The sequence below is a fragment of the Crotalus tigris genome, unplaced genomic scaffold, assembly GCF_016545835.1.
Source record: "Crotalus tigris isolate CLP2741 ecotype Arizona unplaced genomic scaffold, ASM1654583v1 scf7180000018525.42219311030:4301911, whole genome shotgun sequence".
In the NCBI taxonomy this organism is placed as follows: domain Eukaryota; kingdom Metazoa; phylum Chordata; class Lepidosauria; order Squamata; family Viperidae; genus Crotalus; species Crotalus tigris.
Genome location: NW_024097057.1, coordinates 2,961,547 through 2,988,206, shown reverse-complemented (window position 1 = coordinate 2,988,206; position 26,660 = coordinate 2,961,547). Strand labels below are relative to the sequence as shown.

Here is a 26,660-nt window from a genome sequence, read left to right as displayed (position 1 = left end):
GGAAAGGGAGGGGGAAGCATTTTACATGTGTGCATGCATGCGCACGTGCATGGGGCCACGAGCACGCATGTGATCCAAATGGGGTGAGGCTAGCGCTTGCATGATACTCACTAGCCCTGCCCCATTCTTGTGCGGCACAGTGCCATCCATTTTTGTGCCGGTTTACGTTCAGGATTTATTGAAGCGCACCTTCCCCAGAGAGATCCTTCTGTCTTGGGTGGTCCGCCCATAAGCAAGACAAGGACGAGGCTCAAGGGAAAAACAGTTTTAATGCATTCATTGCCGCCTCTCCTTCTCCCAGGTTCAGCCAGCTCAGTTATTAGCCATGGTGCTCTCCAGCCAGTCACGCAAGACAGCGACCCGAGCGTAGACAGCTGGCGTGGTGACCGAGCAGTAGCTGCTGCCCCAGGAAACGCTGCCCACCAGCTTCCAAATGTTGCCATTCTGACACACCAGCGGTCCGCCAGAGTCACCCTGCGGATGCCAAAAACAAAAACTATTTGAGTTCCCCGAAGACCCCACTTTTTTCTATCAGGCAGAGTTTTAGGGGTGTGATTGGCCCCGATTTTTCCCATTCAGCGGCTGGAGATTCCAGGTTTGGCTGAAATGTGGGCTTAAAGCAGGTTGCGCTTTAGGAACCAAGTTAATGAAAAATCTAACGGCTGCATTTGTGCCACCCGCTAAGCTTGTCTAGTGTAAACCTGGTTAGTTTCTATGTGGCTTGTGTAAACCAGCCCTCTTTGGCAGTTTATCATGCGATGTCTTGAGAAACTCGGGTGAATGATTAATCCATCTAAGTGTGTTACGACTGTTTTTTTTTAAAGCCATCCAACTTCAACCTGGGAAAAATGGAAAATCCCAGCTTACCCAGTGTGACTGGCTCCCCACAAAATGTTGGGTGAACCTTAGTCCCTGGCCTGGATTAAAAAACCAGTTTCCTATTAAGTACCAAGTCAAAGGAAATAGTAGAACTACAATATTTGGGTTGTAATCCTTCAAAGGTCCACTAGAGGGCAGCAAAGGATTAGGGTTGTCTAGATTGTGGTTCTCAACCTGTGGCCTGCAGAGCCCCCTGGGGGAGCCATGATGTTGTCACAGGGGGTCCATGAAGGCTTGAAGAAACCTTACGATTGAAATCTTGAGTTAAGTCTTGTAGGTCCATGGCCACAAAAGGTATTTAAGGGGGGGCCCTGTTGAAGAAAAGGTTGAGGACTACTGGTCTAGATCAGTTTTAAGATACCTGGACTGCAGACTGGGGCATTCTGGAACTTGCAAGTCCACACATCTTAACACATCTGGACAACTCTAATCCTCTGCTGCCCTCTAGCGGACATTTGGAGGATTACAGACCAAATAGAGCAGCTCTACTATTTCCTTGAACTACTTGGTACTTAATAGGAAACTAGTTTTTTATCCAAGCCCAAATATAGCAGCTTCTTAAAGTAGATGGGGTTTAAATTTTTGCAACCCCAGTAAGAGTATCCTAAAAAACAGGGATAAGCAAATGGAGGAGATTTGGGGTTGGGGAGCTCACCATACATGAAGAAGAGCCTGCCCCACCCGCGCAAATCATGGAATCAGTGATTTTGCTGCCCCAAAATTCCATGCACTGCTCATTGGACAGGAGAGGCAGGGCGGTTTGTTGTAACTTGCTCGGGGTGTCGAAAGCTGCAAGAGAAAAGATTAAATCAGCAGGCAGAAGGCTTCCGGTGCAAAGGATCTGATCCATCTCTGGCTGCTCTCTGCCTTCCCCCAAGCTCAGAACTTGTCCCAGAAGGCTAATCAGCTGCACTATGTTAGGTTTTTCTTGGCTCTTCCCCCAGATCCCTGTTTGCATTATGCTGGAGACACAACAACACACCTTGGGCCTATTGTTGCAGCCTGTAGTGACAAGAGAGAAAGCCACTTATCTTCCTGTTTCCCCGGCTTCCTCCCTCTGTTATTTCCCTTCAGCTGAATGTCAAATGTGATGTTTCCAGGGCAGGATTTTTGTAATCCAGTGCTGTGCAGAAAATAATAACTTCATTGTTGAGTTGATGATTTTGGCTAGAAGAAACCTCTCCTCTTCTCTCCCCTCCCCTCCTCTCTTTTATTTGCCACTGCCCTCTCCTCACCACTCCCCTCCTTCTTCTCCCCTCTATTCCTCTGTCTCATTTGCACCTCTTCCCTTCCCTTGGCCCTCTGGTGCCACCTATTCCCTCAGGTTGTACAATAGCCAAGACCCACCATTGTAGCGTGTCTTGCCCCAGCCAGTGGTGACACAAAGGTCTCCACCCTTGAAGGAGTCTGTGGCATCGGTCAGGCACACGGGAGACACTGTCTCAGTGAACTTGGCAGGGGTGGCCAGCTTGATGAGGGCGATGTCGTTGGTGAGCTGTGCGGAGTCCCAGTCAGGGTGGATAAAGAACTGGTGGGAGAAGAGAGAAGCTGTTAAGGCTGCAAAGAAGGAGATGGTGAGGTGGAGGAAGTCTGGGAGATCATTATGTCCCTCCTGACTTATCTTTGCTTATAGGTTTGCCCATCACCCTTTGCCAGCCTTTTGATTTCCAGGTCAGGAAATCAAAGTTATGAATGCTAATACTATTTGTGGTATAAAATTATAGTAACAGAAGATAGAATAACAGAGTTGGAAGGGACCTTTGGGGGGGTCTCCTAGTCCAACCACCTGGTCAAGTAGGAGACCCCATGCCATTCAGGACAAGTGACTGTGTAATCTCTTCTTGCAACCGTTCTTCATATGTTTTAGTCCCCTAATCATCTTGGCTGTTCTTCTCTGCATCCTTTCTAGGATCTCAGCATCTTTTTTGTGTCATGATGACCAAACCGGATGCAATATTCTAAATATTATAAAGTGGTACTAATCTTTCACGTGATTTTGATTCTATGCCTCTGTTTATACAACCCAGGATTGTATTAGCTCTTTTGGTTGCTGCCGCACATGGCTGGCTCATGGTTAAGTGATCATCCACTAGGACTCCAAGGTCCCTCTCGCAGTTACTGTTTTTGAGCCAGGTCTCGCCTAATCCGTACCTGTTCATTTGGTTTTTCTTGCCTAAGTGTAAAACTTTGCTTTTCTCCACATTGAAACTCATTTTTTTGGATAGGGCCCATTGTTCAAGTTTGTCAAGATCTTTTTGGATCTTGAGTTTGTCTTCTGGGGTGTTGGCTACTCCTGCCAGTTGGTGTCCTCTGCAACTTAGACGAGTTCCCCTTCAATTCCCTCCTCTAAATCATTGATGAAGATACTGAAGAGTCCTGGGCCTAAGACATCTGGTGACTTCACCCACCTCCTGAACAGGCAGCCTCTGTATGTCCTCTTCAGGAGAGCTGCGGTCAAATTCTCCAAGCACCACAACATCGCTGGTCCTGTGGGAGGCCAACAAAAAGTGAATGCTGGGCACGCATCAAGAAAGCACGGGCACAGCATGGCTTGGCATCAACCTGCAGAAGTGGGTAGGTGACCTCAAGCTCCCAGAATAGGGAATATAAAATTAGGGCTGAAGTCCCTGAGGGTCTTTCAGAAGATTTCCCATTCAGGCGGTGGAGCGGTTTGGATTTAATGGAAAACCTTCTCTGAACTGAATGTCCTTCTAAGATGCTGATGCCTGGCTGTGGATGATGGGATCACCACACAACTTGACTTTTCTTCCCACAGTAGCTCATGTATATTATTGCCCCAGATATCTCCCCTACAAGATCCACTGCCTGTTGTAATTGAAGGATCAGATGAAAGAATGGGGATCAGAGGAAGGGTCCTGTGTGGAGATAGGACCCAGGTGTGGTTGTGATGGACATGGGAGCGAGCAAGATGAATTATAAGAAGAAGCATTTACTCTTAAACTCTTAAACAACTTTTCCTTTAACTGCTTTTTTCCCTTCTGCTCACTGAAGGTTTTGCAGACAAGTTTGCTAACGAGGGGGGGGGAACTGCGGGGAATGGGGTGTGCAGGGACAATGAAGTGAGACAGATTCACAGGTTTAACCACTTAGCCAGGATGCTGCGCTTCATTTACAAGAAATGGTAACAACCACATAGCTGGCACAGGAAACTAGAAGCTTTAGGGAGCTGCAATCCTGGTAGCCAATCAATATTATATGTTATGCGTGTATTATCAGGGGGAGGGAAAAGGGATGGGTTGGGTGTATGAAACTCACCTTTGATGATAAAAACTGCTATAAAACTGTAAACAGGGCCTCGCATTCAAAGCCGGGGTGACTTTCATCTTTGGTACCAAAATAAAAGTCTGTTTTTCCATACCTTGGGTTTGGTGTGATTAATTGGCTTTGACGCCAAGCTAAGACCCAGTTTGGGGAACAACATAATCTCCCCACAGCAAGGAAGAAGATGGATACTCACGTCACCCCACAATGGGCAGCTGTCACCACCCAGTTCTCGTTAATCAGAGAGCCACCGCAGAAGTGCCATCCACTTGGCTCCTGTGAGGAAAGCCAACGCAAAGAAAATGTGAGACCCACAGAGCCCATGTCAGGGTGTAGCTGACAAGAGACACACACTGCATGGCCCTGGGGAGCTATTCCGAACTAAACAAGGCCATAATGGATCCAGCACTTTGAGCCTCCTGTTCAAGTCCTCCTGAAACAGGTAGTCTGACCACCCCACCAGGATTTAATTGCTGAAGCCCTTATCCCCAATGGGGTTCAGAATCAGGTCTAGGCAATTCCATAATCTGTTCTAGTCAGTTTCACAATCTCTTCATAATGTCTCTTCTACCTTCCAGGGATATCCCCAAAATATGGTTTAAAAAAAGTTAAGATGGCAGCCACAAGAAAACAATCCTAGCTCTGGATCATGAAGCACATAAAATAATGAGGAAATCTTCCGTCACATCATCGTAGCTGCCATTCTGATTTTTTTTCACATCTCTGCCAGGTACATAGATACGAGCTTGTTCCTAAGGCTTATACAAGGAAGCTGCGTCTTTGCCTACAAGACAGGCAGATGCCCAAGTTCTTCGCTGGCCTTTGAAGGGACCTCTTGGCTGGCTCAGAGATTCAACCGAAGCTCTTGAGGAACTGGCTCCCTGCTTCTGCTCTGCTGAGAAAGGCCATTTCTTCTCAGGGATCCTGTGAGGCATTCATGGACAATTGGCCAGGCTGATTCTCTGAAAGCGGGAGAATCAGGACCCTGCAAAAACAGAGCTGAGCCCTTGGATTCCAGCCTTGGGGGGAAACATGGAGAGGCCCACCAATTGGAGAGAAATAAGGAAATAAAAATTCAGGGGTGCCAGGTCACCCTCCAATTGATAGAAAATTTCACAGACACACAGGCAGATACACGCAAATAACACAGCCTTTTTGAAAAAGAAAAAGAAAAAAAGAATTTCCCGGTTTTATCTTCCGTTAGGCAAGAACTGTGTATGTGATGTCCACGAAAAGCAAAAGAGCGCACTATTGCAGCTGCCATTGTGGCATTTCTGACCACCTGCCACAGATATCCTTGCATGGGTATTTTGTTTTGGGGGGGAACGTGAAATAGACTGCACAGAACATCAAGCCTCCCCTGGGGGGCTTTAATCTGTGATTAAAATAAAATCAGAAGGGAAAGCGGGGAGACCACATGGAAGAAGGAAACGGAAGAGAATGCCATCTGGAGGCCTCGTAAAATGTTGTGCAGAAGGTGTGCCAGTGATACAATAAAAGCTTCATGTGGAAATGCTTGGTGCTAGTGTGTAGTAGTTCATTTGCACTTGGAAGGTGGTGCGAGCAGAAGCCTTATTCAAGCTTTAGCTCTGTGGCGTGTGCATTCTGCGCATGGTCAGAGGCTCTGCCACCTCTTTCATTAAGCCCTGCCACATTGAGGAAGCCAGGCCACAGTTGGAAGCTTCTGGAAGAGAAAGCGTCAAGCAAGAGGCAAAGCAGCCATCCCTTCCCCATGCCCATTACCTGTAAGGACACTTGCCAAGCCCACGATCCGGGCACTGCATCCTCTCCATTGACGATCCGGGAGTAGCCTGTGATCACGGGCTTGATTGCAGGATCCCCGCAGGCTGCAAGCAACAGAGAAGATCAACTTTCCCAAATTCTGCAGTTGGCTTTGAGTTAGTGGCCACCAACGTCCCCCTAGGAGCGATACAGACGAAAGCAACCAGGAAAGAGGGGGGGGGGCAGATAAGGATTCTCTTCCATTGAAAAAAGGAACTTGCCACTGATCCTAACAGTTATGATGGACGCAGCATCTCCACAGCCATGTGATCGAAATTTGGGCAGCTGGCATATATTTATGAACGACAGATTCCCAGGATCGTGCCATCAGCATTTGCAATCTTCCCAGCCAGCCGATGACAAGAAAAGTCAATGGAGGAAGCTGCATTTGCTTAATGACCATGGCATAAACCAGGGGTAGGCAACCTTGGCTCTTTTATGACTCGTGGACTTCAACTCACAGAATTCCTGAGTCAGCACTGGCTCGGGAATTCTGGGAGTTGAAGTCCACAAGTCATAAAAGAGCCAAGGTTGCCTACCCCTGGCATAAATGGTCACAAAATCAGGGGCGAATCGCTGAAGAACTGCCTAGCAATTAGACTACCAGTAATGGTACTTCTAAGTTCTCGACAGCTAGTTAGCTGACCAAATCTTGGATAATTCAGCCAGGGATGGGGATGATGTTCCCCACACCAGGGACTGTGGAAAAATTCACAAAGGGCTGGATACTTACGTGGTGGCAGAGTAAAAGCAACTGCGGCACTGACAAATGCCAGGCAGGGTAACAACCACAAAGCAGCCATGTTTGAACCTTCAGAGTTGGCAACTTCGTGGAAGGGAAGATACAGGTGCTGCTACTTTTATATAGTGTGTGTGTGGAAAAAGTTTACAAAGGTCTGTATACCCAGCACACAACATTCTGCTGAGTTTTCCACTGCAGCCTGTGACACGGGTGGTCCAGGGCTCACACGTCCGTGGGAATGGACACACCGGCCTCTTGATAATACAATCAATAATTGGCAGGACCTTGTAACGCGCATATGAGGGTATTGAGACATCAATAGGATAGAATAGAGCTGGAAGGGACCTTGGAGATCTTCTAGTCCAGCCCCCTGCTCAAGCAGGAGAACCTATACCATCTCAGACAAGTGACTGTCCAGCCTCTTCTTAAAAATATTCAGTGATGGAGCGCCCATGATTTCTAGAGGCAAGCCGTTCCACTGGTTGATTGTCCTCACTGTCAGGACGTTTCTCCTTAATTCCAGGTTGCTTCTCTCTTTGGTCATTTTCCAACCAGTGTTTCTTGTCCTCTGGTGCCCTGTTGAACAACCTGGCCCCCTCTGCCTTGTGGAAGCCCCTCAAATACTGGAATACTGCTATCATGTCTCCCCTATTTCTTTTTTTTCCTTAGACTAGCCAGACCCAAATCCCGTAGCCGTTCTTCGTATGTTTTAGTCTCCAGGCCCCTGATCATCTTAGTTGCTCTTCTTTGAATTTTTTCCAAACTCTCTTTTTTGTGATATGGTCACCAAAATTGGCTGCAGTATTCCAGGTGTGGTCTTACTAGGGTTTTATAAAGCGGTAATTGTACTTCTCGTGATCTCGATTCTATGCCTCTGTTTATACAACCCAGGATTTTGTTAGCTTTTTTGGCTGCTGCTGCACACGGCTGGCTCATGATCAATGGAAAAAAAAAAAGAGGGAGAACTCTGCAGGGTTGGAATGGAAGGCAATGACCTCCGGATCAGCTGTGAAATTCCAGGAAGAGCACCTGCTTAGTAAAAGCTGTTTCTTGATGCCAGCTTGGTGACAGATGTTGGCACTAGAAAGGGAAGCGTTATCGCCCAAACTGCTCCTCCAGTGACAGGGTCACCTCAAGAGGTTACCTGGCCTTCCCCAACAACACACCTGTTTCATGTTGGAACGTTCACAGCTAAAGTGAACACCTGCTCCTCTTATGCAAGGGTTCTCCCTGCCAATAGCTGGAGACGGGCAGCCACTATTGCCAGCTATCCAGTCCTCTGTTCCCTTCCAGGAGTCATGTTCACACAGCTCCAAGTTCCCACAGGTCTCCTTGGATACAAATGAACAGCATCTCCATTAGAAGATTGCGTCATAATCATGTTTAGACCTTTAGAACAGTGGTTCTCAACCTTGACAATTTTAAGGCATATGGACTTCAACTCCCAGAATTCCACAGCCAGAATTGCTGGCTGTGGAATTCTGAGAGTTGAAGTCCACATGCCTTAAAATTGTCAAGGTTGAGAAACACTGGTTTAGAATGATCCAACACCTATCTACCTTCCTTCCTTCTCTCTCTCCCTCCCTCCCTCCCTCCCTTCTTTCTTTCCCTCCTTCCCTGTCCTGCTTCCTTCCTCCACTCTCTCCTTCCTTTCCTTCCTTCCTTCCCTCCTTCTTCCTTTCCTATCTGCCCCCCTTCCCTTTCATTCTTCCTTCCTTCCTCCCTTCCCTGTCCTGTTTCCTTCCTTCCTTCCTTCCTTCCTTCCTTCCTTCCTTCCTTCCTTCCTTCCTTCCTTCCTCCCTCCCTCCCTCCCTTCCCTCCTTCCTTCTTCAATGTATGTTGCATAAACCAAAGGAAAGAACTGATCCAAGAACCAAGATTAGGTTAACCATGGAAGGGCCTGTTGTGGGAATACTATACCAATCTCACTTTGGGATGGCACAAAGGACAGGAAACTTTGCATTCAGAGTTCATCCCAGATACTCACTAAGCCAACCTTGTTTTACAAGCCTTGAGTAGCATTTTTTTTCTCTTGTTTTCCCCTGAGGATCCCTTGCTGTTATTAAGGAGTCCAGACTACATATGTGAAAATATGTGAAGCAATTTGTGCCTGTCTTTTCCCTGTTCCAGATTATTTTCTTGCCCTCCTTTCAACATTTCTACCTCCTTTCCTGGAAGTTCTCATCAGTCTTAGCTCCCCACACATGCACATTTACACACCTACACACACAGGAACACCAACATTATTTTCTTCACCCATGGAGAGGATTTTGGCTGGATGGAAGCAACCGGGTAAGCTGCAAATTGGGGCATCTCAAATATATTAAATGGGTCATATTAAAAATTTAGGCTTTCTTAATGACAAGAATTAAATAAGTCTCACACTGTGCAGTTCAGCACAGTTTCCAAAAGGATACATCGAGTGTAGAGCTGACTACCATCTTTTTGTTAAATCATAAAAAGATATCCACAGGGAATGCAAACTTTGCTCTCAGGGATTTACAATGTTCAAGGCCAAGATAACCAGAGAGCAACCTACAAGATACCCAAAGTGAAGTCAGCTCTGAATCAGGCTCAATTCCCAAGACCTTCATGGACAGTTTTCGTGAGAAGAACATGAATGTGGCTTCCTTTGGCTTCTTCTAGGATGTCTTGTTGGCTTCTCAGCCTAGTCTGGGTCTCTAGGACTTGATGGTGGCCTCCCAGGCCACCACCAAAATCTACTTGCTTTGGTACTTGAGCTCAGACAGATTCCCTTAGTGTGGCTTAAAAATGCCAGGGGACTCAGCTAATCAGGACGTGTCTTCAAGGAAGAGGCCACTACAGTACATAATTCAGTCTATTAGATTAGAATGGTCTACAAAGGCCCTTCCAAGTCTGATTCTATTCTATTCTATTCTATTCTATTCTATTCTATTCTATTCTATTCTATTCTATTCTATTCTATTCCATTCCATTCCATTCTTGCAGGGCTGACAGAGGGCTATATTCGCACCCAGGTTGACGGGCTGCAAGCCTGAAGGGTGAGGCTTTCAGCAAAAACCTTCTGCCTCACATACAGCCTACCCCCTTACGGTTGTCTTCATGCCATGTCACCTGGCCCCTTGCCCATCCACCCACCTGGCCTGACCCTGGGGAGCTGAGCTTATCTTCAAGGTCTTCAAGCGATAAGATGGTAGCAAACCAGCCTGAGCCAGCCCTCTTCTCTGCCCCCTGCCCCCCCCCCGCTCCCTATATGAGGATGCACGGCTTCTACCCGGCTCCTCGTTCTTTCGGGAAACAAGATGGCCCTGGTCTGGCTGCTCTCCTGCTTGGCTCTCCTCGGTGTTGCCAGGGGTGAGTACCGTAAGCTTCTTCTTTCTTGCACTTGGTGGTGGGGAAGGAGACCCAGCATCCGTTTCTCTACGGGTGGTTTGAGATCGGTCCCCGAGGGTAGGCAGGGGGCTGGAAGCTCCCTTGGGCATCTCTGGAAAGGACTCTCCATTCATGGCCTTCAACCAAACTAAGCACAAAGGTAAAGGGGTCCTTGAGGGCTTTACAGAGAGTCCTCGACTTATAACGGTTTGTTTGCTCAAAGTTACCATGGCACTGAAAAAGTGACTTATGACCGTTTTTCACACTTATGACCATTGCAGCATCCCCAGGGCGACGTGATTTACATTCGGATGCTTGGCAACTGACTCACATTTATGACGGTTTGCAGTGTTCCAGGGTCACGGGATCCCCTTTTGTGACCTTCTGACAAGCAAAGTCAATGGGGAAACTAGATCCATTTAACAACGGTGTTACTGATTTAACAACTGCAGTGACTCATTTAGCAAATGTGGCAGGAAAAGTCGTAAAATGGGGCCAAATAAGTACTGCACACTGAATAGGTACTGCACATAGCTAGACCTCAACCTACGACCGCAATTGAGCCCAAGATTTTGTTGTTAAGTGAGAAATTTGTTACTTAACAACATCAATTTTCAGCTCAATTGCAGTCGTAGGTTGAGGTCCAGCTGTGTGCAGTACCTATTCATCTACTTGCATTTGCAGGAGCTGAGACACTTGACGGGAGCTCAGTCCACCTTGTGCCAGTCGGGTCTTGAAGTGCTGAACTATAGACTTTTAACAGTCCAAGACTCAGTGTCTTAACCATTGAGCCACTGCACCCTTGCAACACTAAGCACAACTCAACTAAAATCCAGGGGTTGGCAACTGCCTCTCCATCAGTCCTTTTCAGCTATTACCATCGACTTAAGATGCTACCTGGATTCTCCAGTCACAAGTGCATGACTCAAATTTCTACAAAAGTCTGCCTTTTGTAACTCCAGACCTGCAGGCGTCCTAGATATGGAAGACCCCACTGGATTTGTTCTGATTTACAGCTACTGTGTTCACTACACAACTATTTACACAACTGGGCTCTATCCCTTAGCAATAACAGGTTCAAAGGAAAATTGCCCTCCTCCCAGGTCTGAGTCCAGGTCAAAGACCCCCCCCCAGGATTAACATTCTGATTCATTGCCAGGTTGTGGTGTTCCCGCCATCACTCCTTCAATCACTGCCTATGCCCGGATAGTCAATGGGGAAGATGCCGTGCCCGGCTCATGGCCTTGGCAGGTCTCCCTGCAGGTAAGAACGCAGCACATGCTTTGCTTTGCCTGGAAATTTGGAAGACAATTTGGAATGGAATGGAATAGAATAGAATAGAATAGAATAGAATAGAATAGAATAGAATAGAATAGAATAGAATAGAATAGAATAGAATAGAATAGAATAGTTGGAAGGGACCTTGCTGAAGCAGGGGAACCTGCTAGCCAAATAGACTAGCCAAACCCAAGACCTGCAGCTGTTCTTCATGTTTTAGTCTCCATGCTTTCTGGCTGGGGAATTCTGGGAGTTGAAGTCCACTCACCTTAAAGTTGCTAAGGTTGAGGATCATTGATCTAAAGTGATGGAGAAGGGAAGCTCTATAGCAACTGTGGTCATCAGGACAGATGGCAAATGTGGGGAGGATCAGTGGGGCAAATAAACTGTTGACAGTCTTGGGTCTACTGCCCAGAGGGCTGGAGAACTGAGAAGCTGAGCATTTCACGACGTTTTTCTCACGGTCCACTCAATCTGCTCCATTCTGTAGGACAAGACTGGCTTCCATTTCTGTGGAGGTTCCCTGATCAATGAGAATTGGGTGGTCACTGCTGCCCACTGCGGTGTCAGGTAAGAATGGTGCTTTTGAAAGATTTAACCAGAGAGGTTCTGAGGTTCAAATTTCTGAGGAACTAGGTCCTCTCTAGGCTTGGGGGTCAACAATGTAGAGATCATATAGACAACAAGGCCCTTAAGAAAGCGTTTCCTAGACAGCATAAATCTTAATTTTCACTTCCTCAAATGCTTCTGTGCTTCATTGCCATCCTTAGAAAATCATTAAGACCCTTAATGAGACTGCACTTGGAATATTGCATCCAATTTGAGTCACCATGATTAAAAAAAGATGTTGAGACTCTAGAAAGGGTGCAGAGAAGAGCAACCAAGATGATTAGGGGATTGGAGGGTAAAATGTTCAATGAATAGTTGCAGGAATTGGGTATGTCTAGTTTAATGAAAAGAAGGACTAGGGGAGACAGGATAGAAGTGTTCCAATATTTGAGGAGCTGCCACAAGGAAGAGAGGGGTCAACCTATTCTCCAAAGCACCTGAGAGCGGGACAAGAAGTAACAATTGGAAGATAATCAAAGAGAGATCCAATCTAGAACTAAGTAGAAATTTCCTATCAGTGAGAACAATTAATCAGTGGAATGGCTTACCTTGGGAAGTTGTGGGGCTCCATTACTGCACGTTTTCAAAAATAGATTGGACTGACATTCATCCAGATGGCACAGGGTCTTAAGCAGGGGATTGGACTAGAAGACCTCAAGGTCCCTTCCAACTCTCTTATTCTGTGTTCTTTATTAAAGTTGAGTACTGTAGCTTTTATCCCAGATGAAATCTGTTCCTGCTTCCTTGATCTTATCCAGCTGCACAGGGCTGGAGAGCTCAACTCTTCCTGTGCATTCTTAATTAACGGATATCTTTTTTTCCCCTAATTTCCCACTTCTGTGCCAGGACAAGCCACTTGGTGGTGCTGGGCGCATTTGACAAAAGTACTCCTGGGGAAGACGTTCAGGTCATCAAGATAGCCAAGGTGAGCAGGGCATCTGTGACATGGAAGCATCTTTGGGACAAAAATGCCCATCAGGCTGCGCAGCCTTGCAGAATGAGCATCACAACAAGGGTGCTAAAATAGCTTTCTTGGGGCACAGCCTGAATAGACGGTCTCATGAATTCATGGGTTGTAACGAAGAGTGTGGTTACTACGTGGAAAGAAATTAGGCTGTTGACTAGATTGGGAGGTTCAAGAAGCTTCCTAGAAGAAACGAATGGCCTGGAGATGTTCATGAAGTCACCAGGAACTGAGCTCATGAGGAGGGAGTCCAGGTTGATGAGACACAGCTAGCCAACGTTTGGAAGATGTAAAAAGAGCTAAGCAGGTTCAGACTCGGTTACTATTTGGATGGGAGATTAGGGAAAACCAACATTACACATTATGTTCGGAGGTTGAAAAGCTACCTCTGAAGAAGAAACCACAAGGCCTGAAGACCTGGCTCTGCCCAATGACGGGGCTGCAGCAATGGAGGGGGCCACTAGGTTAGGAAAGACCCCCACCTCTCGCTATTAACTTCGTGTCCCCCTCCTCCCCATCTTTTAACGGTAGTTATTACTGTTGTTATTTTTTGCTTTATTATTTTAATGTCGGTAAGCTGCCCAGAGTTGTGTCTGGACAAGAGGGGCGGCCTGAAAATAAAACAAAAATAAAACAAAAAAACCTTCAAGACGACGCAGGGATGTGTCCATGTCATCCATTTAGGTAATTGGTGCCACAAGAGCCATTTCCGAGACGTGATCCCAGCTCTGTCTTGGCTTTGACTAAATCCTTTCCTTTCCTCCGTCAGGTTTTCAAAAACCCCCGGTATAACATGCTCACCATCCGAAATGACATCACGTTGCTCAAGCTGGCCACCCCAGCCCGGCTGACGGCTCGTGTGTCCCCTGTGTGTCTGCCAAAAGCCACCGACGCCTTCCCTGGTGGGATGACCTGCGTCACCAGTGGATGGGGATATCTGCATCATACTGGTAAAAGGGGGGCTATCCTTCCTGGGGGACAGGCAGTAAAAGAGACAGGAAGGGAAGCTCTGATGAACAGGAACCTGGGTCATTTTATTTATCTAGGTTGCTTCTCTCCTTGGTTAGTTTCCGCCTGTTGCTTCTTGTCCTGCCTTCAGGGGCTTTGGAGAACAGGTGGACCCTCCCTCTTCTTTGTGGCAGCCCCTCAAATATTGGAAGACTGCTATCATGTCACTCCTAGTCCTAATGAAAAGAAAGACAAGGGGTGATGTGATAGCCATGTTCCAATATCTCAGGGGCTGCCACAAAGAAGAGATGTCAACCTATTCTCCAAAGCACCTGAAGGCAGGACAAGAAGCAACGGATGGGAACTAACCAAGGAGAGAAGCAACCTAGAACTGAGGAGAAATTTCCTGACAGTGAGAACAATTATTCAGGGGAACAACCTACCTCCAGAAGCGGTGAATGCTCCAACACTGGAGGTTTTTAAGAAGAGACTAGACAGCCATTTGTCTGAAAGGGTTTTGTGCTGAAGCAGGGTATTTCAAGGGTTTTTAAAATTGAGAGGCTGCATGGATTTATCCCCGAGTCAAGAGTCAGAGATGATATAGATGTGTGAGTGTCTTTTCTCATTTTTGTGTGTTTGATGATCTATTTCAGACAAGGTCTCGCCCAACAAATTGCAGCAGGTGGCTCTTCCTCTGCTGACCAACCAGGAGTGCAAGAAATTCTGGGGCAACCGCATCGCTGATGTCATGGTCTGTGCTGGGGCTGCAGGAGCATCATCTTGTATGGTATGGCCTTTTCTGGTCATCCCACTCTGTAATTTCTGCCAGTTGTTGTGTATCTTCCCAGAACTCCTGCTCTTTGCCATCTGGAGCAGATCTTTCTTACAAAACCATCTTTACCCCACATAGATTCTTCTCATTTCCTTAGATCTGTCTTCCTAACATCATGTCTCCCATTTGGTGAACTTCTAGAGAAGTTCTCACCATCTTCAGAAGGTCATCTGCTACTTGGTGAACTTCTAGAGAACTTCTCACCATTCTCAGATTGTCTCCCACTTGGTGAACTTCTAGAAACCTTCTCACCATCTTCAGAAGGTCATCTCCTATTTGGTGAACTTTTAGAGAAGTTCTCACTATCTTCAGAAGGTCAAAGGACTTGTATAAAGGTTTTCAAGTCTCCTATGGTCCTTATTTGTCCCTGGAGTTGGCCATTCCACTTTGGCTTGGGGAAGCAAGGAGGCCACTGTCTCCATCCTTGAAGATCTGCTGCTTGTGACCTCCTTTCCAACACTCTGCTCCATCAGCCGCTAACCTTCTTTTCTGGTTTCTCCTGCAGGGTGATTCTGGTGGTCCACTGGTCTGTCAGAAGAATGGGGCCTGGAATCTGGTTGGGATTGTCTCCTGGGGCAGCAGCACCTGCTCTCCAGCCAGCCCGGGGGTCTATGCCCGCGTTACAGAACTTCTGCCCTTCATTGAATCCACCCTTGCTAATAACTAACACTCCTCAGTAATGGAACAGCAATAAAAGCAGCCAAACACATTTTGAATCGGTCATTTATTTTTCCCCTCATGTTCCATGCAGTGTCTCAGAACTGCATTGCAGCAGGGTTCTTGAACAGGTTCTTGGGATGTGGCTGTTAATCAGAAAGCGGTGGTTATTCAACAGGTGCAGCTCAACATGTATGAGGCAGCTCATAAAATGTGTGGGTGCAGTTCAAGAATTCAGATAATATAATTATAAAGCCTTATAATACAATTATATATTATATAAGATAATGTATAATTATGTAATTGTATTATATAAAATAATTGCAATGCCTTGATAAGATCACTTGAAGCACGGCATTCAGTTTTGATCACCATGATATAAAAAAGATGTTGAGACTCTGGAAAGAGAGCAGAGAAGAGCGAGAAAGATGATCAGGGGACTGGAGGTTAAAACATGAAGAACGGTTGCAGGGATTGGGTTTGTCTAGTCTAGTGAAAAGAAGGACTGGGGGCAACAGGATAGCAGTCTTCCAATATTTGAGAGACAGCCACAGAGAAGAGGGGGCTCAACCTATTCTCCAAGGCACCTGAAAGCAGGACAAGAAGCAAAGGATGGAAACTAATCAAGGAGAGAACTAAAACTAAAAGCTAAAACTAAGGAGAAATTTCCTTACAATGAGAACAATTAACCAGGGGAACGGCTTGCCTTCAGAAATTGTGGATGCCCATCACTGGAGGCTTTTAAGAAGACTGGACAGCTATTTGTCTGAAACTGTATAGGGTCTCCTTGAGCAGGGGGTTGGACTAGATGACTTCGAAGGTCCCTTCCAACTCTGTTGTTGTTGTTGTTGTTATGAATAGAATAGAATAGAATAGAATAGAATAGAATAGAGCTGGAAGGGACCTTGGAGGTCTTCTAGTCCAGCCCCCTGCTCGTGCAGGAGAACCTATACCATTTCAGACAAGTGACTAGTCTCTTCTTAAAAACTTCCAGTGATGGAGCACCCACGATTTCTGGGGGCAGGCTGTTCCACTGGTTAATTGTCCTCAGACTCCTCACCATCAGGCAGTTTCTCCTTAATTCCAGGTTGCTTCTCTCTCTGATCAGTTTCCAACCGTTGTTTCTTTTCCTGCCTTCTGGTGCTTTGGAGAAGAGGTTGAGCCACTCCTCTTCTTTCTGGCAGCCCCTCAAATACTGGAGCAGTCATTATGTCACCCTTATTATTATCATTATTATTATTATCATTATTATTTGAAAGGGCCGCCTTGGATTCCCGGTCCTCCTTAAGCCGCAGCCGGGCTGCACCGCCTCCCTGCCGTCCTGGGCACGCCCCGCGGACAGCCATGGCCCTGGGGCGCGCTCTGGGCTGCGCGGCCAGGCGCTTCTCTGCAGCACCCGCCAAGGTACCGGGGGGGGGGCGGGGGGAGAGCATGGCGGGTAAGGGGGGCCGGGCGGGGGGGTCCCTCTTGCGGGAGGCTTCCGGAGAGCGGGGGTCGAGCAGCAAGGGAGAGCCTCCGCTTTGCACAGAGAAAGCTTGCCCGGGCCAGCTGTTGGCCCGCTTGCTTACCTGCCTACCTGAGCAGGTTCTTGGCTCTTTTCTTTGCCTCTTCTCCCCCCCCCCTCCCCGCAAAACCCAACGATTTGGTTTTTATCGGATTGTTCTGCTGGTCCCTGTGGCCCCCGGGGCGTTTGGGCTCCCAGTCGCTGGGACGCAAGTTTGCAAATCCTGCTTATCGGAAGGGAAATGTAGAGATTGAAGTTAGGATGGATTGGAGCGGAGGTGGGGAACTAGGGCCCTTTTATGACTCGTGGACTTCAACTCCCAGAATTCCTGAGCCAGGAACTTTAAGCCCTTGGGGTCTTCCGCTGCTTGAATTCCCCAGCCAGCCGTGTCTCGGTTAAAGTCCACAGGTCGTAAAGTTGGCAGAGTTGCCCGCTCCTGGATTAGAGAAAAGGGTTCAGGAAAGTGTTGCTTTGGCAGACTTCTCCGGTTCCCACCTGATGAGATCAGAGGCAGACTAGAGCTGGAAGGGACTAGCCCACAGCTGCATTGCAGACAAAATTAGCTCTACAACAGGTAGAGCTCTGCAACATTTCAAGCCCAGCAAACTGAGTGTCTGGTGCAGATCAGAAGTATAGATCTACTAGATCTCCAGTCTCTCTTCCCTGCTTTTAAAGCCCTCAAGATCTCCATTTGGGACCAAAGCTATTTCTAAAGCTAAGCAGGCCCGGCCTGGCTAATATTAGAATGGGAATCCACTGGGGAGGGTCAGCAAATGGGAAAGCCATCTTGTTCCCAAGAACAGCTGCATGAAGAGGTTTATAAAGCCACGGAGGAGTTGAGCTCCACTGGACAGAGGCTTTGCCTTTTTTAATTCCCATTGTTTGGGGTCTGTTTTAGTACCTCAGGGAAACTGGTGCAAAGCAGAAAGCAAAGAAAAGATTAAGGTGGGTCTGCTGAATCCAGGGCTGGGAAAGAGGTGCCCACGGGGAGCATAATGTAGACTTTGCCACTGTTTCAGAGGGGACAAATTCTGGCCTCCATCTTGTGTCACGATCTCCACGTAGCCTCCTTTCCTTCCCCAGGAGTGGCTGACGGAGGATTTCCTCAGTTCCCTCAGAGGGATTGTCGGGCCCCCCAATGTGTCCACAGCCGCCATTGTCCGTGAGCAACATGGGCAGGACGAGTCGATGCACAGGTAGGTTTTTGTTTACCTCAGGAGGCAGGAAATGGCGTCTCTCGCCAGAACATTTACAGGCCTCTGAGAGGCTTGCGGTGTTCATTGGGAACTTCTGCCTTCTTTCTCCTCATCCGGAGTAGAGATATTCTTTACAGGTAGTGTTCGATTTACAACAGTTCATTTAGTGACCGTTCAAAGTGAACAACAGCCCCGAGAAAAGCAACTTAGGACCATTTTTCACAGTTACGGCCTTTGCAGCCTCCCCAGGGTCACGTGATCAGAATTCAAATGCTTCGCAGCTGGCTCATATTTATGACGGTCGCAGCATCCCAGGGTCACGTGAGCCCCTTTGGCGACCTTCTGACAAGCAAAGTCAGTGAGGGGAAGCCAGGTTCACTTAACAACCGTGCTGTTAATTTAACACCTGCGGTGGTTCGCTTAACAACGATGGCAAGAAAGGGGGTAAAATGGGCCAAAAATCGCTTAACAGATGTCTCTGTTGGGCTCAACCTGTGGTCGTAAGTCGAGGACTGCCTGTATAGAGGCTTGCAATGTCCCTCCCTTCTAGGAACTGCCCCCCTGATGCCGTGGTCTGGCCCCAGAGCGTGGAGCAGGTCAGCTTGCTGGCAGCAGCGTGCTACAGCCGAGGGGTCCCCGTCATCCCCTTCGGGACAGGCACCGGTCTGGAAGGGGGGGTCAGCGCCGTGCAGGTAAGGCAGAGCAGAGGCTGGCTGGGTCCCTGCAGAGGCTTTTAGGGCTTAATGCTGTGCGAGGTCTGGCCCGAATCTTCATTGGGGGGTCTCTCTAGTTCAGCTGAGCCTCGGGGCCTGGATTGGCAAACTCTCTTCAGCCTACATTTAAGTTTTTGTGGTTCCTTCAACATTGGTTGGTGGACCTTCTGAGCTGTAGTTGGCCAGCTGGGACGGTGGAGATCAATTTTAATTCAGGATAGAGCTGGAAGAGACCTTGGAGGTTCTCTAGTCGAAATCCCTGCCCATAGCAGGAGACCCTATAATGTGGGTACAAAAGGGAAGCTGGCAAAAGGGACAGTATTGACTGTCAGCAAGAGCTGTGAGTAATTAGAGTAGACACCACCAGGAGATGGATTCCATGGCTGCAGCCTAGAGTAGGAATTTGTGGGAGCATTAATGGAATAACAGTTCTATGGAAGAGACCTTAGAGGTCTTCTAGCCCAACCTCCAGCTCAGGCAGGAGATTGGCTTTTAAGAAACTTTACCTGAAGTAAGTAATATGAACCCTGGTGGCACGGGGGTTAGAATGCAGTGCTGTAGGCTAACTCTGCCAGCTGTCAGCAGTTTGATCCTGACCAGCTCAAGCTTGACTCTGCCACCTAGCCTTCTGAAGTCGGTAAAATGAGGACCCAGATTGTTGGGGGCAATATGCCAATCATGCTTACATGATTGGCATATATATAGGGCTGTAAAGTGCTATGCGGTGGTATATAAGTCTAAGTGTTATTGCTATTGCTAATATCAAGTGTATCTTTGTAATCTGAGTCCCAAGGGTTGTGTGAACCCTGCCTGTGTTTTCCCCCAGGGAGGTGTGTGTGTCAACTTGATGAAAATGGACCAAATTTCTGAGCTTCACCCTGAAGATTTCACGGTTGCTGTAGAGGCAGGAGTGACCCGCAAGGCGCTAAACAAATTCTTGAGAGGGAGCGGCCTCTGGTTCCCTGTCGGTATGGCCCCTTGAAGACAGGTTGGGAGGCATCAGTGGCCCAAGGTGGGGGGGGGCTCCTCTAGCAAAATTTGGAGGGGCTGTGTCGGTATACCTATACGATTTCCCCACTGTTGCCTTTCGAACTCAGTGCAGGTCTACTCAGAGGGTTGGCCTAAGGCTCCTGTGATTATCGGGGCTGGGTGAGGGGCTCAGGTTCTCCTCCCCCCTTCTGTTCCCTTCCTCCTCAGACCCTGGGGCCGATGCTTCGCTCTGTGGCATGGTGGCCACTGCAGCCTCCGGGACGAACGCCGTGCGCTACGGCACCATGCGCCAGAATGTCCTCAACTTACAGGTGGTCCTGCCAGATGGGAGGGTCTTGCATACAGCCGGGCAGAGCCGGCGGCCCAGGTATCCCCTCACCTCTCTCTCTCTTCCCCCTTGGGTCCTAGCTGTGTGGATGGCAGCCAGGGATCTCCTATGGCAGAGGTCTCTGTCTGAGCGTCTTCTTCCAAAGTGCCCTTCAGAGGTTCATGTCTTCCCCACTGGCAACAAGGGGTCGGTGGTTTGCTTCCCTTTTGGAGATCAGCAGAGCTGAGTGAGATGTGCTCCCCCAGCCAGTGGGGTGCTAAAAGCATGGAAGGGGACCCCGGTTGGTTCTCAGACCTCACCAGGCTCTTCCTTCCTCTGCAGGAAGAGCGCGGCTGGATACCACCTAACAGGGCTCTTTGTGGGCTCGGAGGGGACCCTGGGATTCATCACCCAGGCCACCCTGAAACTGCATGGTATCCCTGAGGCCACCGTGGCGGCCACCTGTGCCTTTCCCAACATCCAAGCAGCCGTGGACAGCACCGTGCAGGTTCTCCAAGCCGGGCTCCCCATTGCCCGCATTGGTGAGTGGGACCCCAGATGTCTGTGGGGAAGGGAAACTGAAGCAACCTGAACAGAAGATAGAAAAAGGGGGGGGGGAAGAACTGATTGTAACCCAGACTTTTTGGAGAGGAATTTGGACACAGGTAGTCCTCGACTTACGACTGGGCACTTAGTCACTATTTGAAGTTATGATGGACCCCCCCCCCAAAAGGTACTTAGGATCTGGTTCCAAAGTTCTGTCCTCTTTCACTGTCATGTGACTGTGTTTCAAGCACTCGGCAACTCACCTGCAGTTACACCTATTTGCAATGTCCGGCAGTTGTGTACCCATGATTTATGACATTTTTGCCAAAAAACCACCATTTATTTCCAATTTTTGGCGAAACACCCCCCCCCCGTAGCAAAGAATGGATCCACTTAACAACTGTGGGTTCACTTAATGGCTATCGTGATTTGCTTAACGAGTGCCACAAAATGTTTCCAAATCAGGTCCAGTCATCTGAGGACCCACTTTACAGCTGTCATGATTTACGACCGTAATGGGCAGGCTCCATTACTGTCATAACGCGAGGACTACCTGTACTGTGCAATTCCAAAACTGACTGCCAGTCCTTGGTAGGCCAAGGCTGGCCGGGTATTCTCCTAATTTGGTACCTCCCCCTAACGCAGAATTCCTGGATGAGGTGATGATGGGCGCCTGTAACCGCTACAGTGGGCTGAGCTGTGCAGAGCTACCCACCCTCTTCCTGGAGTTCCATGGCAGCCAACAGAGCGTGGAGGAGCAAGTGCGAGCCACGGGTATGTCCCATAAAGACAGGCCGGGGAGGGGCATGCTGGGTCCCTACCATCATTCCGAGGGGAAATGGGAGTTACTTGGGGATTTGAGGATGCTTCCCTATTGTGTTTATTTTTTGCTTTGATGTATCTGCATTGGGGAGGTGGCCTTTGAGGTACAGTATCTGCATGGGAATTGGGGAGGGGGGAAATGAACCCTCAGGGCCATCTGATTCGATTCCTTTCCGGATAATGCTTGCCTGCTACCAAGGTCGCAACGGCAGGGAACAACACAACTCTCACAACAACTTCACGCCAGCCGATTGGCTCCCAATGGACTGGGGCACTGGGATGGGCTGTGGACAGGGAAATTAACTGAAAGTTTTGCGTGGGAACTTCAGATTCCGCCTGACTTCTCTGCAATCACTTTCAGTAAAAGATCCTTTGGAAATTATGCTGGTTTCGAGAGTCCTGCTTTCCTGAGAGGTCAGTAAACAAAATGGCTGTAAGTCAAGGACTGCCTGTATGAGTCAGCAGGTCAGGGCTGAATCAGTAGGACCAGGTTACCATTGGTGGCAGAAGGGGTTTATGCGAGTCTCCCTCTGCAGAGGCGATTGTGCAGTTCAATGGGGGCTCGGACTTTGCGTGGGCCCGGGAACCAGAGGCCCGTGGACAGCTATGGACAGCTCGGCATAATGCTTGGTATGCAGCGCTGGCTCTTCGTCCTGGCAAAAAGGTGAGCTGGAGGGCGGCCAGGTATCTTGAAAGAAGAGTCCCGTTAAGTCCCGTTACTTTGGAGCTTGGCTCACTTTTCTGAGTGAGCTAGAGTGATCCCCTTGCCTTGCACTTTCCTTGATCCCAGTTCTGAGTTTCAAAACTGGTTGATGGTGTGAATCTATAGCAATGTCTGTCGACCTCAGCAACCCTGAAGATGTGTGGATTTCAATTCCCAGAAATCTGGGAATTCTGGGAATTGAAGTCCACACATCTTCCAAGTTGCTGAGATCAACAGACACTGCTCTAATGCAACCTTTTACCCTTCCTCACTTCCCACAGGGCTACTCCACAGATGTGTGCGTCCCCCTCTCACACCTCCCTGAGGTCCTAGTAGAAACCAAGAAAGACTTGCTGGACTCCAACCTTACAGGTGAGCTGAATGTAATTTGTATACCTGTCACAAGGCTGTTTCGTGGTCCAGCCCAGGAGATGCAGGAATTGGCCAGTCCCTTGCCCCCCCCCCAAACTGGTCATGTGATCAGAATTTGGCCACTGGTTCATATTTATGATGGCTTCAGCATCCCGGGATTATGTCATCACCTTTTATGACAATCAAAGTCAACGGGGAAGCCATAGTGGCTACAGCCATGCAGGTGAAGCTCTGGTTTTTTTGTATATGTGCAAAAAACCAGGACGCTGCTGTCATTTTTCTTTTTTGACCTACCCTGCAAACACTTCTCCTCCTATAAGCTGACTGAGCATTCAGCTTGCGGATCCAAAAACAACAACAACAAAAAAAGGATCCAGGTTCATTCCGTTTCCAAAACTCTGTTTATTGAATACACAGCATGGTAATGTTGAGGCAAAACTAACTGACATTCCCAGACACCAGTTCATAGAATTAAATAATAATTTCTCCGGCCCAACTCCCACTTTCCAGTCTGTGTAAACAATTTCACTTTGTTATGGGAACTGTCTGCTTCTTCTCCACACCTGCTGTGGTGTCTTTGGAAATGTTTCAGCCTCTCGCGGTCTTCAGCTGAATCGTAGAGGTTTCATTTCTCCATCTTAACAATTTCTAAACCAACACTTCTAGTGTTGCCAGCCAGGAATTCTGGGAGTTGAAGTCTACAAGTCATAAAGGGGCCATAGTTCTCCACCTTTGGGTTAACTGAAGGCAAGTTTAAAACAAAGATATTAATCTTGGCTGCATAGGAGTCATTCTCAGTTGGTGTCATTTAAAGAAATCATTAACAGAAGCTGGGTTTGTGCAACATACTGAGCTCTAAAGCCAGGTTAAACAAAGTCGGTTGCACATTAATGGGTTTTCTCCCAACAAATACATCATATTGTGGCTAAACCTGGCTGGGGTTGCACAACACTGAAGCACAAGCTAGCCCAACCTGGCCATGAGAACGTCAGTTGGAAAGTGGACTGTTTGTGTCTCACTATGGCCAGAAAATCATCCAGGATTAAATGTCTGATTACAGGTAGTTCTCAGCTTACGATCAGTTGCTTTGCAACCATTTGAACTTACAACCTAACTGAAAACAGGAACTTACAATCCAGATCCAAAGTTCTGAGGGCCTCCTCCCACGGTCACATGACCATATTTCCGATTTTGGGCAAAATTGCACCATGGGTTGGCTTGATGACCGTGGCATTCGCACTGCCACAAAAAGCTGGTAAAATCAGAGACTGGACAGCCATTTGTCTGAAATGGTATAAGGTTTCCTGCCTGAGCAGGGGGTTGGACTAGATGACCTTCCAACTTTATTATTATTATTATTATTATTATTATTATTATTATTATTATTATTATTATTATTATTATTATTATTATTATTATTATTATTATGGCTTTTACAAATTAAGATTGTCAGGCGTGAGCTTAAATGGACTCCAGAAGATGGTAGAGGACAGGAAGGCCTGGAGGAACATTGTCCATGGGGTTGCAATGGGTCGGACACGACTTCGCAACTAACAATAACACAATTTAAGATCATACTGGGCAGGCTTCATTAGTCATAGCTCGAGGACTACCTATAATTTTAAATCGTATAGTAGGAGGGGTGGGTGGGTGTCCTCCAGGTGAGAAGGAACTGCAGGGTCCTTGATTTGCAAAATGATGGGGGCCGTCATCCCAGAGAACATGTTAAGGAAATTCAAAATGAGGGGTGCTGTCCCTTTCATGTCTCCAGGTCCCCTTGTGGGCCACGTTGGGGATGGCAACTTTCACTGCCTGCTGATTCTCGATCCTGGAGATGTCGAAGAAAAGGAGAGGGTGGCTGAGTTTGCCGAACGTCTGGGCAGGTAGGCGTGGGCTGGGGGGGAAGCCTTTGGTGGGGGGAAGAAAGAGCCCTTGCACACCCAGGCTGGACAAGAGAAAAGGTGGGCCTTGGCCTCATGGACAGGGACAGCCCCTCTGGATCCGTGTGGGGAAAAGGCACAAGTTACAGACGAGGAATTTAGAAAAAAATCTTGGAAAGGGGTTTGATTCTCCAATCCGGAGAAAGAGAGAAGAGCGAGAAACTCAAAATAATCCTATCTTGATTTTGTTTAATAGAAGATGGTCAGAAAGAAACCTTGTCAAGCTTTTAAGTTCTGTTATTCTATCTTGGAATCCCTACCGTGTCCGCTTGACCTGGCCTACCTTGAAGAGATAGTTTTCAAAAGTGCTCCCTCTCTTAGGTTAACAAAGTTAAGTTGGGCTCCTGAGTTTGTTTCTCACTCGCACCTTTGTCTTGAGACTGAGTCTTCCTCAAAGAGTGCTTAGCAGCTTGTGGATATTTTCTCCAAGTCCCGCCTGATATTCCTTTATCCCTGGGCTGAAGATTTTAGGCATAAAGGGTCTTCTGGATGAAGAATAGCCTTCTAAGGGAACAGATAAATTCAAGGACGGACGGATGGATGGACAGACGGAAGGAAGGAAGGAAGGAAGGAAAGGAAGGAAGGAAGGAGAAAAGGACGGCAGGAAACAAAAAGGGAGGAAGAAAGAGAAATTAGAGGACAGAGATGAAAAAATGCCAAGTTCCTCTACTTTTCTCACCTTGGAAGTGAGGTTTGGGATGTGCATTTTGATCTCTTTTCTCCAGGAGAGCCCTGGCAGTGGGTGGCACCTGCACGGGGGAGCATGGCATCGGCCTGGGCAAACGTTGGCTTTTGCGCGAGGAAGTAGGGGAAGTGGCCCTCTCCACCATGTGGCAGATCAAGATGGCCTTGGATCCCAAAAACCTCATGAACCCTGGAAAGGTGCTCTGACCTCGGGAAGGCCTGGCTGGGAGAGGCTCCTGAATTTGCTTTCCTTGCTGAGAAGCCCGGAGTGAGGCCTCTTCGCTTCCATCTCCTCTTTCCAGCAGGATCAGAAATGCAACTATTAAACAATAGGGAAGCATCCTCAAATCCCCAACCTGGGGATTTCAATTCCCAGAATGCCTCAGCCAGCATGGTCACTATGGAGAATTCTGGGAATTGAAGTCCACACATTCAGAGTCTCCAAAGTGTGGAAACTGTTCCAGAGGCATCTGTTCGATCCAATCCATTGTGGCAATACACCACAAATTCTACCTCTTTGGTGTATCTGCGAAATGTCACAACAACGCACGTACAAAAAGCAACGCTATCTTTGTCATTACCCCACACAGTCCTTCCTCAGATGCTTCAGGACTGATGTGATGTATTTCGCTGAAACTGGAGGTTGCAAAACATTCATTCGAAGAACGTTTAATCTCTTTATTTCCTTCGTTGCTAACGTTGCCTTAGGGGCAAATCTGGCTTATGCACAGGTGGCATCGACAGACCGAGGGTTTCTGTTGTGTGAGCCTGGAAGCGAAATGCCACGCTTTCCCCAGCTTTTCAGTTTATTTAGATCCGCCTCTTGTCTCTTGGGATCTTTTATTTTATTTTGCTTTGTCAAAGCTGCAGTGAATTGAAGCAGGAGGTATCCAGATTTTTCCTACTGGATTAATGCAGGATTCATCTATCAAGGAACACACAGAATCTTTGCTGATTTCTTCCTCCTCTCTTGGCTTTGCCGTTGGCCAAAAATAAGTCTTATCGGTACATGTTCCTCCTGGTAGTAGCCGACATACCAGCAGATGGGCTGGGCTATACATCTCTCCACGTTCACACCGCGTGTTGTTATCCAGTGAGAGCCTGCACTTGAGCACATGGACTTTACACTTAGGCACTCCAACTCTCAATCTATTCCGGGGTGTTATTTCAGTTTTGTTGTGCTGTGGTGTTATTTTTTTTTTCTGAACAAGCTGGAGAGTTGGTGTAATTGCAGCCTTTATCCATCTCTCCAGGTGGCCAGGGAGATATTCTTTATAGTTTAAAAAATGGTAACCTGTAGTAAATTAAATCCTGCTGCAATTTCATGATAGATAATTTTCTTTAAAAAAAAAACCCCCCGTTTTCAGATTGTGGCTTAACCAGAGCATTCCTCACAAACGTCGCTACACTTGAATACATGTCTGTTTCAAGGGACTCACATTTGGAGTGTAAAAACAGGTGTGGTAAACCCACCCAGTGCACGCTTGTCCCTTCGCATCCCAAATCGTTCAGAAAAATAAGAATACCTGGAAATAAAATTACAGTGACTATTTTAT

General features: G+C 47.6%; 3 protein-coding genes across 5 annotated transcripts; 2 read left to right on the top strand and 1 right to left on the bottom strand.

Moving 5' to 3' along the window:
- Window positions 1–250: 250 nt before the first annotated feature.
- On the bottom strand, window positions 251–6,825 carry LOC120312674 (chymotrypsinogen A-like). Its single transcript, XM_039353736.1, has 7 exons — window positions 6,677–6,825; window positions 5,905–6,008; window positions 4,358–4,437; window positions 3,288–3,366; window positions 2,227–2,407; window positions 1,535–1,668; window positions 251–474 (listed from the first exon to the last, which is right to left on the bottom strand). The coding sequence occupies exons 1-7, from the start codon at window positions 6,744–6,746 to the stop codon at window positions 313–315; spliced, it is 810 nt and encodes a 269-aa protein (XP_039209670.1). The 5' UTR covers window positions 6,747–6,825; the 3' UTR covers window positions 251–312.
- Window positions 6,826–9,866: 3,041 nt separating this feature from the next.
- Window positions 9,867–15,379, top strand: LOC120312672 (chymotrypsinogen 2-like). The gene is made up of 7 exons (XM_039353732.1): window positions 9,867–10,021; window positions 11,199–11,302; window positions 11,808–11,887; window positions 12,773–12,851; window positions 13,660–13,840; window positions 14,492–14,625; window positions 15,176–15,379. Exons 1-7 carry the CDS (start codon window positions 9,970–9,972, stop codon window positions 15,335–15,337), a joined length of 792 nt encoding a protein of 263 aa, XP_039209666.1. The 5' UTR covers window positions 9,867–9,969; the 3' UTR covers window positions 15,338–15,379.
- Window positions 15,380–16,456: 1,077 nt separating this feature from the next.
- Window positions 16,457–26,654, top strand: LDHD (lactate dehydrogenase D). 3 transcript variants are annotated; one of them, XM_039353727.1, is made up of 11 exons: window positions 16,457–16,731; window positions 17,915–18,027; window positions 18,578–18,719; window positions 19,567–19,708; window positions 19,938–20,097; window positions 20,380–20,579; window positions 21,229–21,357; window positions 21,942–22,069; window positions 22,390–22,480; window positions 24,252–24,363; window positions 25,146–26,654. In XM_039353727.1, exons 1-11 carry the CDS (start codon window positions 16,537–16,539, stop codon window positions 25,309–25,311), a joined length of 1,578 nt encoding a protein of 525 aa, XP_039209661.1. In that variant the 5' UTR covers window positions 16,457–16,536; the 3' UTR covers window positions 25,312–26,654. The 3 variants fall into 3 exon arrangements, with proteins under 3 accessions (XP_039209661.1, XP_039209664.1, XP_039209662.1); XM_039353730.1 differs by lacking the exon at window positions 25,146–26,654 and adding an exon at window positions 24,885–25,034; XM_039353728.1 differs by lacking the exon at window positions 25,146–26,654 and adding an exon at window positions 24,617–25,034.
- Window positions 26,655–26,660: the final 6 nt, after the last annotated feature.

Bases quoted from the DNA above. Each gene is read 5' to 3' on its own strand.
- LOC120312672 (XM_039353732.1), top strand. From the start codon at position 9,970: ATGGCCCTGGTCTGGCTGCTCTCCTGCTTGGCTCTCCTCGGTGTTGCC. The intron at 12,852-13,659 runs GTGAGCAGGGCA...TTCCTCCGTCAG, and splicing joins AGGTCATCAAGATAGCCAAG to GTTTTCAAAAACCCCCGGTA. The intron at 13,841-14,491 runs GTAAAAGGGGGG...GATCTATTTCAG, and splicing joins GGGATATCTGCATCATACTG to ACAAGGTCTCGCCCAACAAA.
- LOC120312674 (XM_039353736.1), bottom strand. From the start codon at position 6,746: ATGGCTGCTTTGTGGTTGTTACCCTGCCTGGCATTTGTCAGTGCCGCA. The intron at 6,009-6,676 runs GTAAGTATCCAG...TGTTGCTTGCAG, and splicing joins TGCTTTTACTCTGCCACCAC to CCTGCGGGGATCCTGCAATC. The intron at 1,669-2,226 runs GTGGGTCTTGGC...TTTCTCTTGCAG, and splicing joins GGGCAAGACACGCTACAATG to CTTTCGACACCCCGAGCAAG.
- LDHD (XM_039353727.1), top strand. From the start codon at position 16,537: ATGTCACCCTTATTATTATCATTATTATTATTATCATTATTATTTGAA. The intron at 19,709-19,937 runs GTATGGCCCCTT...CTTCCTCCTCAG, and splicing joins CGGCCTCTGGTTCCCTGTCG to ACCCTGGGGCCGATGCTTCG. The intron at 24,364-25,145 runs GTAGGCGTGGGC...TCTTTTCTCCAG, and splicing joins TTTGCCGAACGTCTGGGCAG to GAGAGCCCTGGCAGTGGGTG.